The sequence below is a fragment of the Chionomys nivalis genome, chromosome 10 (genome assembly GCF_950005125.1).
Source record: "Chionomys nivalis chromosome 10, mChiNiv1.1, whole genome shotgun sequence".
Taxonomy (NCBI): Eukaryota; Metazoa; Chordata; class Mammalia; order Rodentia; family Cricetidae; genus Chionomys; species Chionomys nivalis.
Genome location: NC_080095.1, coordinates 19,123,741 through 19,144,597, shown reverse-complemented (window position 1 = coordinate 19,144,597; position 20,857 = coordinate 19,123,741). Strand labels below are relative to the sequence as shown.

General features: G+C 46.9%; 1 protein-coding gene across 4 annotated transcripts in view; it reads left to right on the top strand.

The window, feature by feature from the left end:
• Eml1 (EMAP like 1) overlaps positions 1-5,243 on the top strand; it is a 157,937-nt gene extending 152,694 nt beyond the window's left edge. For all 4 annotated transcript variants that reach the window (XM_057782213.1, XM_057782215.1, XM_057782212.1 and 1 more), the window contains 5 exons: positions 273-370; positions 494-581; positions 1,855-1,950; positions 3,028-3,158; positions 3,771-5,243. In XM_057782213.1, the coding sequence (XP_057638196.1) occupies positions 273-370; positions 494-581; positions 1,855-1,950; positions 3,028-3,158; positions 3,771-3,896 (539 nt within the window). In that variant the 3' untranslated portion in view covers positions 3,897-5,243. The remainder of the gene's footprint in view (positions 1-272; positions 371-493; positions 582-1,854; positions 1,951-3,027; positions 3,159-3,770) is intronic.
• The last annotated feature ends 15,614 nt before the right edge of the window (positions 5,244-20,857 follow it).

Sequence of the window (20,857 nt, the reverse complement as noted above, 5' to 3'; positions counted from 1 at the left end):
TACACACACATAAAATAAAAATAAAGATTTCAAATTGTATTTTAAAAGTTTGAAAAAAAGGATTTTATAAACATTTACCAGACTCTATACTTATACACTTATTCAAACAAGAACTTTGAAAGCTTTATAGGATGCATTGAAAAGCAATGTATTTCCCTTTGAATAGTACGTTAATTGGGCTGCTTGGTTCAGCTCTGTGGTGGCAAGTGCCCTTTTCTCTTGTGATGAATAACACAGTGGCTTCACATTCGTAATCTGTCCTGTTTCTGCAGATGGGAATTTCTTAGCAATAGGCTCTCACGACAACTGCATCTACATTTACGGAGTTGGCGACAACGGGAGGAGATACACAAGAGTCGGCAAGTGCTCTGTACGTTTTTTCTGTTTCCTGGGGGCGCTTACGTGGTCATTTCATGACGGTGGCGTGGTGTCTGCCCCGTCCAGAAAGGCACGAGGGACTTACCCAATGTCCCCCCCCTCCCCCCCCCGCCAGGGCCATTCCAGCTTCATCACCCACCTCGACTGGTCCGTGAACTCACAGTTCCTGGTGTCCAATTCCGGGGACTACGAAATTCTTTACTGTGAGTAGCGGGCAGCAGGGTTGTCTGGGTTTGGATGACTCAGGACACTCACTCTGAGACCCCCACAGGCCTGTGTGGGATGAGGCCCTCACCATCCCTCAGTGTCCTCTGTGAGGTGGGGCCTGACATTGGATTGGGTTGATTGGGAGGGATCTTGTTCCCCACCCTGGGGAAGAGGTGAGCCCCGTGTGGAGGTTTTGGAGGTGGGTGAATGTCACAGTATGGCTGGCCTTGGTGAAAGTACCCTCCCAAGCAGGCAGAGACCATGAAGTCCCCCCACTTGAGTGGATAAAAGCCCCGGGGCCCTATTCCTTTTCTTCAAGCCTTTCTTAGGCTGGTCCCTGTGCTTAGTCAGTTCCTGGGAGGAGGAAGGATGCCAACAGCCTTTGCTCTGAGCAAAATGGAGGGGGCAGAGATGTGACAGTGTGCAGGTCTCCACCGTAGAACGTTCCTTCGAATGCACACTGCTGTTTGCCCACACTGTCTCATGATCCACAGTGATTTCTGTCACTTTCAGGCTTGTTCCCTTTTATGAATAAAGAAGTTAGGGTTCAGATGCAGGTGAGGGGCCTACAGCCAGGGGTAGAGAGGAAATTACTCCCCTGGGCCTGTCGCCTGCTTGGTAAGGAGCCTGGGAAAGTCAGAGAAGAGAGGCAGCCAGTTCCAGGAGGGAGCCCTTCCTCCACGGGTCCCGCCTCACACGGGTGCACAAGCAGGCAGTTGCTTGGGGGAATGGGCCTGAATCTAGAACCTACCCAGACAGATGAGCCTGGAGGCCTTGGCACCTGCTGAGACTGGTTTCCATGAACTTCCACCCTTGCCTCAGAGCTGAAGAGGCTAAGAGATGCGCGTGAGCATGTGCATGCATGTGTGTGCGTGTGTGTGTGGTGTGTGTCTGTCTGTGTGTGGTGTGTGTGTGTACATGCTGGAAGAGGGCTGAACAGTCCAGAAGCAAGGCAGGGTTCAAGCCTGCCATGAGGACACTGCCACGAGGTGGCTGGGGACCAGAGACTGGCCACAGATGGGAGAAGCCATGCTGGTGGTGGGGAGCAAAAGAGGGTGTCTCCGAGAAGGACACTGAACCCTGAAAGGCAGCCTCTCCTAAAGCCCAGATTTGCGCTCCTTCCCTGGCAAACTGACAGCTGTGCACCACTGCTCCCATGGCTGGGAGGAGGTTCTTCCCAGATGGGACGTGGCTCCGAGGACCCTGCTTGGCCCCAGGGAGGGTGGAGGCCCTTGGCTGAAAAGTCACAAGGCTATTTGCTTCTTCCAGGGGTCCCGTCTGCCTGTAAGCAAGTTGTGAGTGTGGAAACCACAAGGGACATTGAGTGGGCCACCTACACCTGCACCTTGGGATTCCATGTCTTTGGTAAGGGTCCACAGATGTCATTGGCTTTGAACATGGAAAATGTGTTCTAATGTATGAGATCACACCACCTCAAATCTTTCATTAAGAATTTATGTATTTTTAATTGTTTATGGGTATGAGTGTTTTGTCTGCATGCATGACTATGCACCATGTGTGTGCAGTGATGGTGGAAGCCAGAAGAGGGCGTCAGATCCCCTTGGTACTAGAGTTACTGATAGTCGTTAGCAGCCATGTAGGAATCGAACCCAGGCCCTGAGCCACTGAGCCATCGGTCCAGCCTCACCACCTTCAGTCTTGTCATGGGCTCTGCCTCTGCTTGGGGCCATGATACACACTCTCCTCATCTCCCAGGCTCAGGCTGTGTGAGAAGGATGAGGGAGGAATGGACCCAAAAGCACAGTCTGGTCCTCCCACAGTGATTTCATGGATGTTGTACCTATGTGAACCATGTAACACTTGATTCATTTGCCACTTGTTAGGATTATTATATTCTTTGATCCTTAGCCTAAAATTTTCACTTCCTTCAAAACTCATCTTAGCCTAAAATAAGTCACTACAATCTGAGAAGCTAGAAGCCAGCAGGCTGATAGAACTTCGTAAGTCCCTTCAGTGTGGCTACTCTGTTTTCTGGTGTTGAATGTCAAGCCCTCTAGGTTCACACCAGGGCTGTTTGCTGGTGTGCAATCAGCCCCCTCATATGTAAAGTTTTCAACCAAAAGTCTCTCCCTGGAAACAGTGTCCCTACCATCCAGGTACCCCTGCAATCTCAAGAACCTACAACGGAAAACCACCTCTTCATAACCAGGGCAGTTGGTACTCTGCCATTGCACCCAGACGGGCCCCGATGGAGGCAGGTAGCTCAGCAAAGCTGTAGGGAACAATGCAGAGCTTCTCAAGGCTGGCCCAGGCTAGACTGGACCAGGAAGCAGAGAGAAGCAGGAGCTGGAAATGAGCATCCTCCTGGGCCTTGATTCTAGAGCCCAGGCTGAAGGTGGTTTTCTTTTTGTGACGTGCTGGTGACCAGGTCCTGTGTGTTGTGGGTCGGGGGTTTCCAGTGTTATCTGTGCTCTGTTTCAGGAGTGTGGCCAGAGGGCTCTGACGGAACAGACATCAACGCCATCTGCCGAGCCCACGAGAAAAAACTCCTGTGCACAGGCGATGACTTTGGCAAAGTGCACCTCTTCTCCTACCCTTGCTCACAGTTCAGGGTAAGGCTTAGCCACTCACACTCTTCCTCAACAGGGCTTGCACTGTGCTCTGACCTGTTGGAAATGAACTGTGGGTAAGGGCTGCCAGCATGACTCTACTAATTTGCTGCCTGAGCACATCTGGGGTTCCCCTCTGCCCTCAGAGCAACCTCAACCCAGATGTGGCCACAAAGCTCTCTATATCTGGTATGTCTACTTCTGCAGCTATATGGGCTTCACCCCAACATACCACACACACACACACCACTCCAGCCCTGCTGAACTGACCATGCCTGTGCCTAGATTGCTTTCCTGGGCCTTGGTGAATCTGAACATCCTTCAGCCAGAAGACCCTATCCCTCACCCCAGCAACTGCCTAGTCCCACCCTAGGTTGCCTCATACCTGGTGCATCCTCTGGCATTGACTTACTTGATTTCAAGAGTATCGTGTGTTTGTTTCTGTCCTGGAGGATTGGTTCTACACTGTTCTTGAGCCCTGCACACGAAGCAGGTGCACAGACAAGAGCAGCTTAAATTGGGGGAGTAAGGGAGTTACGGACTGATCTCAAATGCAAGCATTTCCTGACGCCCATCAGCTCCATCTAAGCTTTCCTCCTTGCCATATTTTTCCAGGCTCCAAGCCACATCTACGGTGGACACAGCAGCCATGTCACCAACGTCGACTTCCTCTGTGAAGACAGCCACCTTATCTCCACCGGTGGGAAAGACACGAGCATCATGCAGTGGCGGGTCATTTAGTCCCCAGGGGAACTCTGGGAGCAGATGGCGCCCGAGGAGACAGACTCACGTTCCGCTTGGTCACTGTGATTTCTGTTTTGTCTACAAACTCTTACAAACCTCAGGAAAATTGTCCCTCTACCGGTTACCTTAGTTGGGGAGCCAGCGAGTGTCATACCAGATAAGCGGTTTCGTGTCCGCTTTTGTTATATAGGACAGGACAGAATGCATGTTGGGTAAAGAAAGTTCCCAAGGTTTACATGACAGTGGCATCAACGGAAGGGACTGGTGTGTCCTTATAGTCACTTTTCTATGAACTCTTCAGAATGGTCACAGAATGCCTTTTAAAATATTGTATATTGTCTTCACTGCTTCACCTTGCTAGGTCGGATATTTATAATGAAGTACCGAACTGCGGTCATTGATTAATTGGTCCTAAAAGGATAAATCACATAACTGAGTCAGGAATGCAAATACCAGACTTTCCTTGGTCATGTAACTAAGATCTCACTAACCCCTCCCTTTGGGAGGCTGGCAAGAAAGGGAATGTGTACTCTCAGAATAAACGGTTTCCACTACAGAACCCCTGGGCTCCAGTGGGCTGTATCGGTGCTTCCACACTCTGGACAGACTGTCCTTCCCGGGGGCACAGCCAGTTTCTCAGCTCCTCCACAAATTCACCCCCGCTGCCCATCTCTGTTTGTGTGCCCTGATTAATGGTGAGACATTTAGCCACCGCCCTGTATATTAATGGCATGATACGGTATTGTCCTTGTATAGGGTTTAGTAACTCACGATAAAATGCCCAAGGCTGGGCCTCGCTGTGCGTGCTTTGGACATTGTCCTCTTGTACCCAACGACCAAGTAGATCAAGTCGGAGAGGGATTGTCTTCAGTGTGGCGGCAGCCTGGGGAGTGCAGCAGCTCAGGGGCTGCCAGTGCTAAGGGCAGCCCCCCTTCCCGACTCTCGTGAGCGCATCAGATGGACTAAGATTGTGCTCTGCCAAATAGGACATAGGTGGTCTAAATGCGTCGAGAAAGCCTTACCCACTGTGTGACAGATTGAATTTATTGTTTACATTGGGGACTGCATCTCAGATTTCTAAACAGAAGAATCACAAAGAGCTAAGGACAAATGCTGAGATTTTTAAGCAAACAAGCGAATCGAGTTACCCGAACTCTACCACACCGGTTGTTTAGAGTGGCCGATGGAGGAAAACTTTGGAGGCGTTTCCTTTGCCGGCTCTAGCCTGCTGTGAAAGGGCGGGGCACCAGGAAACAACGTGACTCAAGATGAAGCCGTTTGTATGAACCCTTATCAGATATATTCTATAATGAAATAAAATCTTAAACGTGGATTTCTTATTGACCTATGTTTCTGAAAGTGTATTAATTAAAGTATTTAAAGTTAGATATGACCCACACTGCACTGTGTTCCCACACAGAGGGCTCACTGGGTCCCTTGCAGATGGAGTTCTGCTCTGTGGACAGTATGGCAACCTTCATCAGATGGGACAACTCTAAAACGTACTGGCAAAATAGTCACTTTGAGTTGATAGTTAAAGGACTAACTAGATATCAAGGAAGGGAAAGAGACCCACGAAAATTTGCATATTGGCTCCTTTGGTATTACCATGGCCTGGCAGAAACCACTTCAGGGAGACAGAACTTGGCTTAGATTATGGTGTCGGGCTACAGGCCACTGTCATTTGACCCCAAGCATTTGGGGACAGCGTCATGGTGAGGGGAACAGATTGGAGAAGTGACATCGTTGTCTGATAATCAGGAAACAGCAAGAAGGAAGGGACCAGAGATACCAGCCATCTAAGGACCTACCCTCAGCGGCTACTGCCTCTATTGGTGCTGCACCTCCTCAAGTTTCCAGAACCTCCCACAATAGCACGCCAACTGGGACCAAGCATTCAAAGCCTGTGGGTGACATGTCACACATAAACACATATAACAGCTTATAAGTCAAGAAGAAAGATGTGTATACATGTGCTCATATTTAAGATGTTTACTTACAAAGTATTATTCTATATTTTATTAGTTATGAAGACAATGATAAGTTTTTATATATTTTAAGCCAACCATCACAACATTAAGTACATAGTATATAGTAATTATTTAAGAATAGTATCAAATAGCACTATCGCAGTGGTATTGTATTTAAATGGCCCAGTGTTAGCTTTACAGGTAGTATTTGTTCATTATTCATATAGTATACAATAACAGCTTACCACTGCTCATCCCATCCTGGAGACAAGGAGCTGACTTGTCTCTCCTCGTATTCAGGAAGCTGGAGAGAAGGATGTTATTAAGATTCTCTGTAATGCAGATATTTAAAAAATTGTTTTCTAGGCTTAAAAAGCAAGTAGGTGTCTTAGTATCCGTAAGTTGAACACTGTAGCAGTATTTAGCTTCACTTTGAACTCGGAATTAAAATTAGTTAGCACTTCCTGGACAGCTCCTCTGTCAGATGCATTCCGCCACCTAGTGGCAAGACAGCAGAACACAGTCCATCTTTCCCCTCAGCACCGTGGAGGAGGACAGCACTCTTATTCCAGTGAGTGGTTTGTGCTGTGAGGAGCATGTGCACAAGCCAAGGGCTTGGAAGGGCTTTCAAGGGTTCCTGAAAGAGCCTGACATCTCTCCAGTCTTTTGGAACCAGGAAAAGATTTCATGTTTAAGGAGTGGCTTCCTCCCTTGAGGGTCCCCCTTCTGAGGCTGAAGGGGGTGCTGCTGTCGGGAACCCAGGCACCGCTCTCTGGCTCTCTTGCTCTAAGGAGGGTCACTTCTATTCCAAGGACACATTTGTGCCTCATGGCTAACACTAGCTTCATCTGGGCACATGGCTGAGAGTGTCTCTCTTTTGGCTTTGGAATTTTCGTCACGGTCCACAAATCCAGGGAACACATACCACGTTCCCCATGTGACTTGGGAGAAGACAGAGGTGACCCCTGACCTTCCTTATAGAAGGAAGATGGTGTAATCAGCAGAGCATCCCACACACACACTCCGAGAAATTCTCCTCCAAATTCTTTTAAAATATTTTAAAAACAATTTTTGTTATAGTTATCTATTTAGTGGGAATGAGGGGAATGAGGGCAGGTGTGTGTAACACAGTGTATATGTGGAGGTCAAAGGACAGCTGGTCAGTCTGTCAGTTTTCTCTCTCTCTCTCTCTCTCTCTCTCTCTCTCTCTCTCTCTCTCTTTCTCTCTCTCTCTCTCCCCGTCTTTGGTTTTTCGAGACAAGGTTTCTCTGTCTAGCAGTGTTGGATGACCTGGAACTTGCTTTATAGACCAGGCTGGCCTCAAAATCACAGAGATCTGCTTGCCTCTGCCTCCCAAGTGCTGGGATTAAAGTCCTGTCAGTTCTCTTTTGTCCTGTGGGTTCTGGGGCTCGATCTTGGCCCGTTGGGCTTGGCAGGAAGCACCTTTGTCCACTGAGCCATCTCTCTAGCCTATCTTTTTAAAATTTCTAACTCCTGACTTTGTATGTCTGTAATGTGCATGAGGGAGGCTAGGGGAGCCCTTTGTAACCTGTACCTTGACCTATGGAGTCTTTGAAGTGCATTATCTATTAGCTCTTGACTCAAGGTTCAACACCTGCTTACATCACCAGCGCTGCTGTGACAAGCCTTAGACGGCTTCTCCGTGCATCTGTGCAGTGGGATTAGATGTGTTCTGGGTGGACACGGGTATTGCCAGCCCATCTTCCAGGATGGACCAGCAGCAGAAAGAGGAACCCTCTGTTCCTCTTCCCTACCACATCCAGACATGTCCTTTCAGTTTCAACAGCACAGCAAACCCCATAAACTGGCTGCCTTTTGTGAAAATGAAGCAGCAGGCGGTTAGAGATCAGAAATGCTTTTCCAGGGTTTCTCCATGGCTGGTGGCAGCAGAGATCAGGGAAGACGCCTCCACCCTCCCAATCCATGTCCTCAAGTTCTATGTGCACCTTATCATCAGCCCCCACTGGAGATGATGCTAAGAGAAGGGTAGAAAGTACTGCATTCTGTGTGCAGTCTGCAGCGTGCGGAATGAGTGCCAGCCACCTAGCCTAGGTCTGGACACGTGTGTGACTAGAAAACTGGCCATTTCCCCAACGAGAGCTCTGGATATTTTCTCTCCCAACAGTGATTATTGGACCAGTACTCTGCACATACCATTCGGGTGAGTGCTCATATGGGACACATTTAATTATTGTGATGGTTAATGTTGATTATCAAGTTAATGGGATTTGGAATCACCATGGAAACAAATCTGTAACTGGAGGTTTCTCTCCTGTCTGTAAGTTCCCAAATAACCACTCTGAGGCTTAATATTAATTGCAAACTGGCCTATCAGCTCAGGCTTGTTATTAACTAGCTCTTACAACTTAAATTAACCCCTTTCTATTAATCTGTATATCACCATGTGCCCTGTGGCTTACCAGCAATGCTCTGGCATCTGACTCCTTCAGCAGCTGCTGGCATCTCTCCGACTGCCTTCTTTCTCTCTGCATCTCTGTTTGGATTACCTGCCTAGCTATTCTCTGCCCTGCCATAGGCCAAAGTAGCTTCTTCACCAATGATAATAAAACATATTCACAGCCTACAGAGGGGAATCCCACATTGCAAATCTCTGGTCATATTTATTAGGGATTATCTAGATTAGGTTAACTGAAGTAAGAAGATTCATTTTAACCATGAGTAGACTCTTTTCCATGGACTGGGAATCCCGAGCTTAGCAAGGGAGCTGAGCAGGTGGCCTTCTTCACTCCCTGACAACAGATGCAGTGTGACGAGCCATCTCATGCTCTTGCCTGCCACGACTTTCCGGTTGTAGCCGCCTCGACGGGTTACTCTGTCTAGGGTTTGTAACCCGCCTGGCTGGCCAGTTATTCCAGGGTCACGGAGAGGCACCACCTGAAAGGCATAGGCTGATGAGAAGAAGGAGGCTAAGCGTATTTGTCAAAGCCTCAGTTTATTAGGGTCATGGTTACAGCTTATATAGCCCCTGAATAGCTTGGGGGGCTGGGGCACGGGATCTTGCCACGTGGTCCACAGAGTCTGAGAGGTTACGATGGGTCGGGTCACGATTCCTTGGTCGGGAAGTCACAAGGTGACACACCTAGTTGCCTAGATAGTTTGGAATGTGAGGCAGGTTCTGCTAAGAGATAACTCTCTATTAACAGTTAATTTGGGTGTGGGATAGACTTGGTCAATAAGACTATTCTCAATACAATGGAGAAGTGAAGCCCTCTGCAAAAACTCCTCACGGCGGTGCTTCCTGTAAATTTTGGGGGGACACGGCTCCTGACATCCGGTCATAGTTAACTGAGCCCTTGAACAGTGGGTCAAAACAAACCCTCCCTTCCTTAACTTGCTCTGGTGGTAGTGAGACAAGTAACAAATGCATTCAGACAGGACTAACCTAAAAGAGGTGAGAAAGGGAAGCCGGGGGCCCATCGTTCCACTCTCACCTCTCCAGCACTGGCTGGGAATGGACAGGCAGGTGAGGCTTTCCTGCTCTCCTGAGAGTTCCCATCAACTTCTTCAGGGTCCTGTGACAAATGTTCTTCAGCAATGAAGCAGGTTCCTGGACAAGGGAGGACTGTCAGAGCCCGTGGGCCCCAACATAGAAAACTATTTTCCCTAACTGTACTGGTACGGAGGCGCAAGAAATAACCAGACACAGTTCACACAGTCATCATGGAAGGGCATCTCAGGCTTCATCTCTCCTAAAGATCTACCTGTGTTTATTACACAAAACACCTTTTTTCCCCCAGGTAAACCAAGGTGGAAGCTCATTAATATTCTCTCTCCGGGGGGGACGCGGGGCTAGGGATACACCTGCAACCTAGTCACCAGCTTTGGCAAAAACCTCTCCCCAGGCGATCTTCATTTTTAACAAAGGAGAAAGAAGCAATTCATCTTGGCCTTTGTCAGGCAGCTGTCTTGCTTGTTTGGCAGGATTGCATCCACCTAGTGGTCAGTGAGCCTGTCTGTAAATTACTTTATATGAAATATGGGCCCACAGAGGACTCAATCCTCTCTTCTTGTTGGTGAGTTGCTATGGCAATAAGTGGGAGGGGCAGACAACATAGAAGACCCTAGAAAGAATTTGGTGATATCATTTCCGCTCATAACATAGCAGACCAATCACTCCCCACTTCCCAAACCTGAACTAGGAAGTTGAATGTCTCCCTGCCATGGGAAGGTGATGTCACATGCTCTGTGATATTTTTGGACAAATGAGTTTACCAGAAGGCCCTCAGATTATGGCTGCAGGAAAAGAGAGTGGGCCTGGCCCAGCATGCTGCCCAGCTCCTCATGGGCCCCCATCACTCCCACAGTGGTCCTCTGTTTCCCTGTGGTCTGTCTTACTCCAGTGTACATAGAAGTGGCAGGCTTAGAAATAACGTGTCTGCTCCTTGTCTGCATTTGCAGTAAGTTAAGAGAGAAGCCAGACATATCCTGTGATATCTGGGCTCATCTATTCTCACCTCCAGTCATTGCTGGTTTGTACATGGCATTGGGCAATGAAAGCATCCTCAGAAACTGGTTTTCTCTCATCCTGGCGAGTCCTCAGCTGTTCATCTTCCTTCCCAGGCAGGGGAAGATCCAGGGCTTAGGCATCAGCAGAAAGCGGGGGAAGAATTCCCTGCATACTCAGGGTAGCCAGATAGAAAGATGTGGGACTCAGGCTAGTCAAGCAGCCAGCACATACTTTACCACCCTGGAGATGCCCTGGCCTCTTTTGGCATGGCTACACTGAAACTGAGGGGCAGATAGTCTTGGGGAGTGTCCCCAAAGTGTTCCATAGACCACTGATGCTGGGGACTCCAAGTATGAAAGGCGCTCAGTAGACTGTATTAACTTACACCATAAGCCCCAGAGTGAGTGCTGTGTCTGTCTGCCCACCCTTCTTTCCTCTCCCCCCCCCCCCGCCCCCTCTGCTGCCTTTCTTCCTCTGAGTCAGGGCCACCCTCAGGCTAGGGGGTAATGGGAACTATCATTGGAGATGGTGACAGAGACAGAAAGGGTACAAACAGGCAGGTGAGCAGGGATGCAGGCTAAGTCTAGCACCTGCGTGACCTTGAGCAGTCAGGGCAGTGGCAGACAGAAAGCCTAAGCCTTGCAGTTGTCTGTGGGACACCTCAGACCCTGGGGCATTCCAACCCTCCAGTCTGTCCTTAGCCATACAATAAGCCCTGGCGAGCCAAGAGCACTGTCCCTGGGGAGATAGCTTCCTCCAGATCCCTTTTGCTAGCAACAGGGTTTTTGTTTTGCTTTATTTTTCTTAGTTATTTGTTCTTTCTTTGTTTTTCAATACTGAGAATCTGGGACTCCAACTCAGGGTATAGCAATGCTAAGCAAGCTCTCCCCCACTGTGTTGTATCTGCAGCCCCCTCTCCTACAGATTAGAAGTAGATTTACTCCAATGCTAAGCAAGCACTCCCCCACTGTGCTGCATCTGCAGCCCTCTCTCGTACAGATTAGAAGTAAATTTACCCAAGGTCAATGAGACCTTCTCAGGCAGTACCAACTGCCCTGTTTGCTTCTCTTTATAAAAGTACTGTGCCTTTAAATGATAAAATTGTACACTCTTATTATAGCAAACTCAAAAAGAGACTCAGCTGCTCCTACTACCCCAAAATAGCACAATTACTTCTTAGTGTATGTCCTTCCTATATTTTCTATCAGTCAATTTTTAGATCTATTTCGCTGGTTGACATTTTTGCATGTTTCAAGCTATATAATTTTATATGTATTTTCCCATTATAGCTTGTTATAAATGTTATAAATGACTCGTGTACATAGTATGATGATTGATACTCTCACACTGATGATTATGATGATGGTGGTGACGATGATAGTAGTGATGGCAATGATGGCAATAGTAATGGTGATGACATAATGGACCTGGTGATAAGGATGCTGTTGACAGTGATGATGACAGTGGGTGCAATGATGATGGTGATGGTGGTGATGGTGATGGTGGTGATGCTAATGGCTATGGTAGTGATGCTGATGATAATAATGGTGGTGATGATAAGACGATGGTAGTGATGGTGATGATGACAACAATGAGGACCGATGATAATGGTGATGGTGATCTTAGTGATAATGATGATGAGAGTGGTGGTGCTGATGACAGTAATGAGAACTATGATGATGATGATGACGACGCTGATGGTGATAATGGCAATGTTGATGGTGATGGCATATGGCAATGCCACATAAATTTATTCAGAAGAATTTTGGCCTTCTGAATTCTAATCTAAAGGAAGTCTACTCTAAGAGAGTAGTCTAAGAGGAATCTATTATAAAAAATAGAAGTAGAAGTCCTGACCAATGGCATTGTCTCTCTATGTTGAGCAGCACAGCAAATGTGTAATGAAAAGCAATGAGCAACTTTTGTTGCAGTTGTCTCTTGCTGTCGTCTCAAAGAAGGGAAAACTTGTTTTTATGGCCTTGTTGACTCAGAACGCCACACAAAGCCCCAAGTAGGTGTTAACACACTGTATCTACACGTTGTTTTCAACATTGTGGGGTGCTTGCATTGCTTTCAGTTCCTTGATGCTCTCATGACCTTAGAAACGCTCATGGCAAATGCACACATGCATGCATGCACACACACGAACAATTTTCTGAGTCAGGGGCATGGATTGGTAACTAAGATAAATAGAGATCATGGATCATGGTATATTTGAGGCTGTGTGTAAGCGTGACTTACATCGGGAGTCCAAAGTAGAGGCTGGTTAATCCTGAGCAGGTTGGATGTGCGGTGTGTAAGCAGAACGAGTGCATCTTATTAAACAATCTGTAACTCAGCGGCCACGCATACTGAGTACTGTTTGCAGTTTTTGCCATCGTTTCACCAGGCGCAAAGTTTCCCTACTATGAGGAATGCATTTTCCCCTGACCTGCAGGGCTCTGCTGTCCTCTTCTTGCTGTCCCTCCCACCAATACTACCGGGGCTATCACCTCAGCTCCCAAGACCCCAGGCACCTCTTCAGCCTTGGCAAGGCCAACATCCTCATCTTCAGCTGAACCTGCCTTCGTCTCTTCAAACCCAAATAGTTAGCACCCTGAGGATGTGCCCATGGGCTCACCCCTCTGGTGGCACAATCTGCCATGTCCCAAACTGAATTAATCTACTCCCTTAGCCCTGGAGCCCTTCCTCCCTACCGCCTGATCCCGGAATGAAGGCATGCCTCTCAGCCCTCTTTTTGTCCCACCAGCTGCCAATCACAGTGACTTGCAAGCAGTCACTCACTTCAGGCGCTACAGGGGGCTGTGCTCCTAGACCCCAACAACCTGAAGAACTGACTGGTGATCACAATTGTCTCTTTCCTCCAAGAGAGGCTGGTTACCTTTCTGAAAGTCACACAGCAAAGAAGCAAAATCGTAACTCCCCTGACTCACGTTTCCAAGATCAACCTCATGGCTCTACCTTCCTAAGGTAAGCTGATTCCACCTCACAGGAAGCCATGGCACACATGTCTCCACCAGGTGCCATGCCCGCCCTGGCTTGTGACTGCAGTTATCACTGCTGGCGCCACCGTGGCCTTGCTATTCCAGGCAGGCTAAGGAAGCTTTCTTACCTCTCAGCCTGACCAGCTCAGTCACTCACGCCGCCACGCCCAGGTTTGCTCAGGAGCTCTGGGTTACTCTCCAGCACCATGCTTCCCACCACAGCATGCTCTCTGTCACCACAAGGTCTTCGGATGCCCATCGTTCTCCTTCTTGTCACTCCTAACCAGTCATCATTTTCATAACTCAGCTCCACGGTCACATTCTGAGGGACGTGTGCCTTCAGTGCCAGCTCCAGCTTCTGGTCCCTCCTCTGCCAATACATTCCCCTCACCCCTCTGACTGGTTTCCAGACTGTAAGGTCAACATCACACCCACTCTGCCTGAGCCATCACCTAGCACAGTTGATACTCAGTACCGTCATGCTTGGTGAGCCTCAGTGAACACACTAATGGGCTTTTGAGCTTGCTTGGCACCCTTCTTCCTAACAAGAAGACTGTAGTCAGAGCTTTGTCCTTTGGGCTGAGCTCAAAAATCATGAGCATTTGTTTCTTGGGGACAAATGCCCAGGGATGGAGTCACCCAGTTAAAGGACAAGAATGCCTTGATGTCTCCTGACACAATTTGAAAAAAAAAAAAAAATCCAAAATTACAGTGGCAACGTGGTAGGCTTCTTCTCTTTTAGCAAATGACTCCTTTATTCCCTTTAAAGTGTCTTCCTGGTGGAAGGCGTCCAGAGCTATTTTTTACCTAAAGGCTATAAACCTCCTCATGCTCCAGTACAGTGCCAGCGAGGGTGAGGAAGCTGTCTGCCAGCCTCGCCAGCCCTGGCCCCACTAGGCCCCGAGCCCTAGCCTATTTCTAGGCTATTCGGAAAAAGTAAGTTATGTACCAAACTAAGCTGTGGTTTGGGGAGAGGAGCTAAGTATTATGGGAAGTGTGAATGACCCACGCTGTCTTTACTATCAAAGGGCTAAATATAACAAAGGAAGCTCCGTCTTATTTGCAGGCGATGGTGGTGCACACCTTTAATCCCAGCACTTGGGAGGCAGAGGCAGGTGGATCTTTGTGAGTTCGAGGTCAGCCTGGTCTACAGAGTGAGTTTCAGAACTGACTCCTTAGCTACCGAGAAACCCTGTCTTGAAAAATAAACAAACAAAAAACAGAAAGAAAGAAAGAAAGAAAGAAAGAAAGAAAGAAAGAAAGAAAGAAAGAGGGAGGGAGGGAGGGAGGGAGGGAGGGAGGGAAGGAAGGAAGGAAGGAAGGAAGGAAGGAAGGAAGGAAGGAAGGAAAGAAGGAGAAAAATTAGTAAAAATGCCAGCTGTCAATGTTTTGTTTTGTTTTTTTCTGAGATCAAAGCACCCTTCTGCAGAAATAAAACTTTACCCTCACCAAAATACTTACTTGTGTGGTCACATTTTCTTGAGACCCTGGACTCATTTCTAACAGCAGCAGATATCTCTTTTCTGTTGTTTGCTTGTTTGTTTGAGTCAAGGTCTCAATACATAGCTATCCCACTGTCCTGGATCTCACTATGCAGACCAGACTGGCCTTGAATTCAGAGATCTGTCTGCCTCTGCCTCCCGAATACTAGGATTAAAAGTGTGCACCACCATGCCTGACTTCGGTGAACGTCTTTAAAGTTCTCAGAAACCAGGAATCAAAACCAAAGAATGCAGGAGAATTTGGAGAAGTCAGAGCGGAGTGGGTGTGGGAGTCAGGGTGATCAAGCTTTCAAACGTTCCCCACAGACACAGCTTCCTAAGTCTGTCTGCTTTACTTCTTAGGGACCTCAGAGGGCTGGAGACGCACCATTTTGGGATGTTTCAAGGAGACTATTTCCAATAAGTAAAGTGACCCACCTCCCCAATAAGGCCTCTTCCAGTAGCTGAGCCCCTGAACCCAATGGAGAGATGGAGAATCTGCTCGTCCTCAGCAGCGCCCCCTATCTTCACTCCCTCTCAGGTCTTTGAGCTTGAACTTGCCATTTGGGTCAGGATTTTGCCTGTTTTCTTTGCATTAGATCCTGGCCTTCTCAGTCTCCATGATAATAGGTTCCAATCCCCCAAAATCCATATCTCTCCATATCCTAGTTCTCTGAGGAACCCTTACAAGTGTAAAGTCTTTCTTCAGACAGAATCCTACAGGAGAATCTACCATGAATATGTGTGGTCACTGCTACTCTAGCTGAAGCAGCCAGAAGGGCAAAGCGACCCAGAAAACTTTGGCCAAAACCCAAAGGGACAAACCTCCCCTGTGCTTGTCTTGCTAGTACCCCGTCCCCTCCTGTCTTTGACTGCCTCCAGCTGCCCTCCTTAAAGCCCAGCTCAGGTTGACTCTCTGGAATCCTTCCTTCAAAGCCACTTAGAAGCTGTATTTGCTAAAACAGTGCTGACTCCTCACTTGGGTCCAAAGGTAAACAAACGCAGAAGGAAAGTCCGGCCTCTGTGCCTGCATTCTGCCTTCTGTCTCCTGTACTCTGGGTTACCTGCTGACCTCTTCAGGTAGGCATGCTATTCACGAGAAGAAAGCAGTGATTCCAAACCTTCCTTGTCCTTTCAAGTATGAAGCCACAGAGATCAGAGCACAGGATATATGTTACTGTCTGCTTTTTATGGTGTCTCCTCCCAGACTCCACACAGGCCCCACAAGGCCATACCTGCAGTGACCCTTGACTCCAAACAGCCGAGCCTCATGCAAAGCACGTCTCCAATGAGTTGAGGAGAGGCTGCCCTGGTGTAGAAACTATTGCCTTCTAAGAACCAGCAGTAAGGACTTCAGCTGACCACCCAGTCAAGTCAGAACTGAGGCAGAGACCTAAAAATAGATACTCTGAAAAGACTGCTTAGTTACCCATATGCCTTGTCCTTCCCACCCCGGTTCTCTCTGTGTTAAACTAAAGCACATGCCAGGAAGTCAGAAGACAGACTTGGGAGGCCCTGGACCCGTTAATCTGCTCTTCCAATGCAGCCGTATTGATAAGTCTCTTCTCTCTGCTCTTCATCACTGTGAGACTGTCTTGAACTGTGACAGGAAACCCAGACTCCTAGGTCCGGTGATGATCACTCTTCTCTGTGTGTATGTTCTAAAATCCAGGGAATCCTCAGGACCCTAGAAGCTGGTTTCCCTGTGCTTCACCAGCCAGGGGTCCTTTCCTTGCTATCTGATTTTTAAAAAACTATTCCATTTTGTGTTCAAGAGATAGTTTAGCAGTTAAAAGCACTTACTGCTTTTGGAGAGGACCCAGCTTCTGTTCCAGAACCTGCCAGCTCCAGAGGATTCAAAACCTCTTCTGCATTTAATTTTTCTTTCCTTTCTTGGACTTTTTAGGGTTTCTATTCTATCACTTTCAGAAGTAGATGTTAATTTTTCAGTTATCAAATTCATTATTTCCAGTTTTTAACATTATTCCAACTATTACCATGCACTTTATCATTTTCTGTCTATTACACTGAATGTTAAGTTGAATGCCTTATTATTTATATGCATTTGGTTTAGTTTGCCATCACCTACAGTTGTTGCTATGACGTTTTCCCATTTTCATTAGTTTTTTGTTGTTGTTGTTGTTCATTTGTAACAACTTCTTTCTTTTTTTAACAACTTTTTTCTTAAGGTGAAAATTATTCAAGAATATATTTAGTTATTAGCTAATTTTAATTCTATTTTGTGGTTATTTATACCTTTATTACATTCATGAGATTTTTAAAAGATTTACTTCATTTGTATGAGTGTTTCACCTCCATGTGTGCATGCATATAACATATATGCCTGTGGAGGTTAGAAGAGGGCATTGGATTTCCTGAAACTGGAGTCATGGGTGGGTGTTTGTGAGTCCCCAAGTGGGTGTTGGGAACTGAACTTAGGTCCTCTGCAAGAACAAGTATTCTTAAGTGATAAGTCATCTTTCTAGCCCTCTCCTGACATTTCTGAACTTCAAGGATAATAAGAAACTCCAACTTCTGGGGAGTGTTGTGAAATATTGAACTATGTAAAGATGTGTTACATTTGTTTATGCTGTGGAATATTACTTTAGCTGTGTAAAGGTGTGCTACATTTGTTTATGCTGTATTTGTTTAGTTATGTAAAGGTGTGTTGCATTTGTTTCGCCTTGCCTGCTGAAGGTACCTGACTGGTATAATAAAAAGCTGAATAGCCAATGGCTTAGGCAGGAGAGGGATAGGTGGGACTGGCAGGTAGAGAGAATAAATAGAAGGAGAAATCTAGACTCAAGAGAAGAGAGAGCCGGGCGGTGGTGGCGCACGCCTTTAATCCCAGCACTTGGGAGGCAGAGGCAGGCGGATCTCTGTGAGTTCGAGACCAGCCTGGTCTACAAGAGCTAGTTCCAGGACAGACTCCAAAACCACAGAGAAACCCTGTCTCGAAAAAACCAAAAAAAAAAAAAAAAAAAAAAAAAAAAAAAAAAAAAAAAAAAAAAAAAAGAGAAGAGAGAGAAGAAGATAATGAGGGAGAAAAAGAGGGACATGCCCAGGGTCAGAAGCCAGGCAGCAGCCAGCTAGCCAGACATGGAATAAACACACAGAAAGAAAGAAAGAAAGAAAGAAAGAAAGAAAGAAAGAAAGAAAGAAAGAAAAGAAAGAAGATCCCCGAGACAATATGGTGCGCCAAATGTAGCAGACTTTTTCCTTTGGACCACACAGAGACTTATTAGTTATGAGTGCCTGGTCTTCTCTTCGCTCTTATTTTAATCTTTTTCTCTTTATCCACGTTTTACCTCGGGGCCTTTTAAATGTAACATAAACAAATGTAACATACCTTTACACCGTTAAACTAATATTCCACATTATAAACAGATGTAACACATCTTTACATAGTTAAATATTCCACAACAGGGGAGGACATCACATTTTTCATATATAGAAGTGCCTTTTGCCCACCTTGAGATGTTTGGCCTTAGAACCTGTGCTACAGGTTACATAGCAAAGAGGAATTGCAGTTGCTAGTTGGAGGGTCTCTGTATTGGCCCATTTTCTATGTCATCACACAATGTTGAGGACTCCAGAGTGAGAGCACAGGGTACCAGAGGTTGAGAAGGGACTGGTTTGTTCTTTTATTGTAACTGCCTTTCAAGAACTAGCCAGGGTATTGGGAGAATTCTTTAATCCTTTCTAAGGGTAGCATCTCCAATGACCTAATGACCTCCCAGGAGGCCCTATCTCTCACAGCTTCCACTGCCCCACAACATGGCCACACCAAGGCTTAAGCCTCTAATGCATATATGGGCTCTTGGTGGACAGACTCCATCCAAACTGCAGCAGCCTTCAGTTTGGAGGTGACACGTGTAACCCCTGGGTCCAATACTCACAGGGTCCCTAACTGGGAAGATGATAACAAAGAGGTCAGAGGGAGTGACCACAGAAGTAAGGTCCATATGCTACTTGAGTCAAGGTGTGTGGGCAGCTTCTAATATGTGGACAGGTGAGGGGCATAGTTTCTCCAAGTCTCCAGAGGACTCAACCCACCCCACCTGCTTCAGACATCTGCACAACCATGAAGTCATGATGTGCTCCGTTTCGAACTGCCTAGGCCTGTGTGTTATTTGTTTGCCATGTCTGCCACAGACACTAATGCACAGTGTGGAAGACAGAATCAGACCGGCCTTCAGCGTTTTAAACTGTGACTTAGAGCTAGAAGCTCGAGGATCTCTGAGGAGCGAAGACAGCAGGCCATTTAGTACAGCAGAGAAAACAAAGGTCATCCCTTCTAAAGAAATCATATGTCTCCTGTACCCATCTTCTCCCAAACCTGGCAAATCCTGGGTTTTATTTGTCTGCAACTTTAGCGAGCTAGAATTTGCCTCCTCTCAAGCTCACCTTGTGAAAGTGTGCACTGAGTGGGCTTAGCATATTCTAGAGTGTGCCACCGTCACTACTAATTTTAGATGGCTTTTCTCATCTCTCCAAAGAAACCTCATTTGCTAGGGCTGCCACGACAAAAATCCCACGGGTGTGTGATTAAACAACAGCTGCCTATTTCCCCACAGCTCTGTGGGCTGGAAGTGCAAATAAAGGTACCAGCCGTGTTGTGTGTGTCATAGGCGCATGTGTTTGAACACTTGGTCCCAAATTGGAAGATTGTGGAATCTGCAGGAGGTCTTGCTCACAGGAGGAAGTGGGTCACTGGGGATGGGCCTTGAGACCCTGCCCACTTCCGGTCTGCAGGCTTCCAATAATCGCAAAACTGAGAGTGCCATTAGTCAGCATCTGAGCATAGACGCTGTATGTAATCCACCTACCTGATGTTCCCACTGCCGTGTTTGAAAAATCCCTTCATTTATGACTTTCTTTTGTTATGCAGCTCTAGTTATTTATTTTTACTTTATGTGCATTGGTATTTTGCCTGTATGTTTGTCTGTGCTAGGGTGTTGGATCCCCTAGAATTGGAGTTACAAACAGTTCCGAGCTGCCACATGAATGCTGGGAATTGAACCCAGTTCCTCTGGAAGAGCAACCAGTACTTTTAACCACAGAGCCATCTCTCTAGCCTTGTTTTGCATCTCTGAAAGCTTCTTGAAACTGTTACCGTGTTGGAGCATGGTACTTGGGGTAAGCTGAATCTGTGTTCCTGGGCCACGCTCACTCATATTTGACTCCAGAATAACCTTCTCATTCCCTTTGAGATGACAGCTTTGTTTTTGAGCTGACAACAGAAAAGTGTGCTATTTTTATCCTAGATAAGCATCTCTTCTGTTTTTTTACTACTTCTTATTAACTTCTTGTAATTTTGAAATTATGTGTTATTTTGTCACAAGAATTATTTATTATACTCAGATTGCTCTCCTTCGGTGTCTTCCTGACTTGGGATGGCAAGATGGCTCAGTGAGTAAAGCCATTCAGTTTCTGCACATGAGTAAGGTCTTCCATTTGCAGCCTTCAGTCCTTGGAAACTAAGCATTAATCTACTGACAAGGTCAGAGCCCTATGCTCCAGTGACTCCCTCTGAGGTCCTATGCTCTTGCATTGGACACTAAGTTCCCAAAACATACTCTTTGGGAGACACATTGAAACACCATGGTGCCGCTCCTCCAGACTTCTGGCCAGTCTGCTCTGGAAATGTAGTTGGCCTTATCTTCTTGAATGGTGGGAACGCTCAACTCCAAGCAGGACTGCAACAGCCATGCGTTTCTGTTTCTCCTCAAGACACGACAGCCACCATAGGTTCCCTCCCACTGACCCAGTCTAGCTTCCCCTCAAGTATTCCCTGTCTTGGTATTTTCCCAAGAAGGGCGGGCAGCAAAGCCCTGGTGTAGAAATCAACCCCCTTCAAGCTTGCAACAGGATGTTAAGGAGTCACCAGAGGAGTGGAGGAACTCAAGAGGGGAAGAGTCAAAACAGGAACCCCAGGCTAGCCTCAAGTTGTGAGGGCAAAATGGATCAAAGGTAATTTTCATTTCTTGCCAGAACCAGAACACAAGCATGCTTTGTTGGTCTTCCGTGCCCA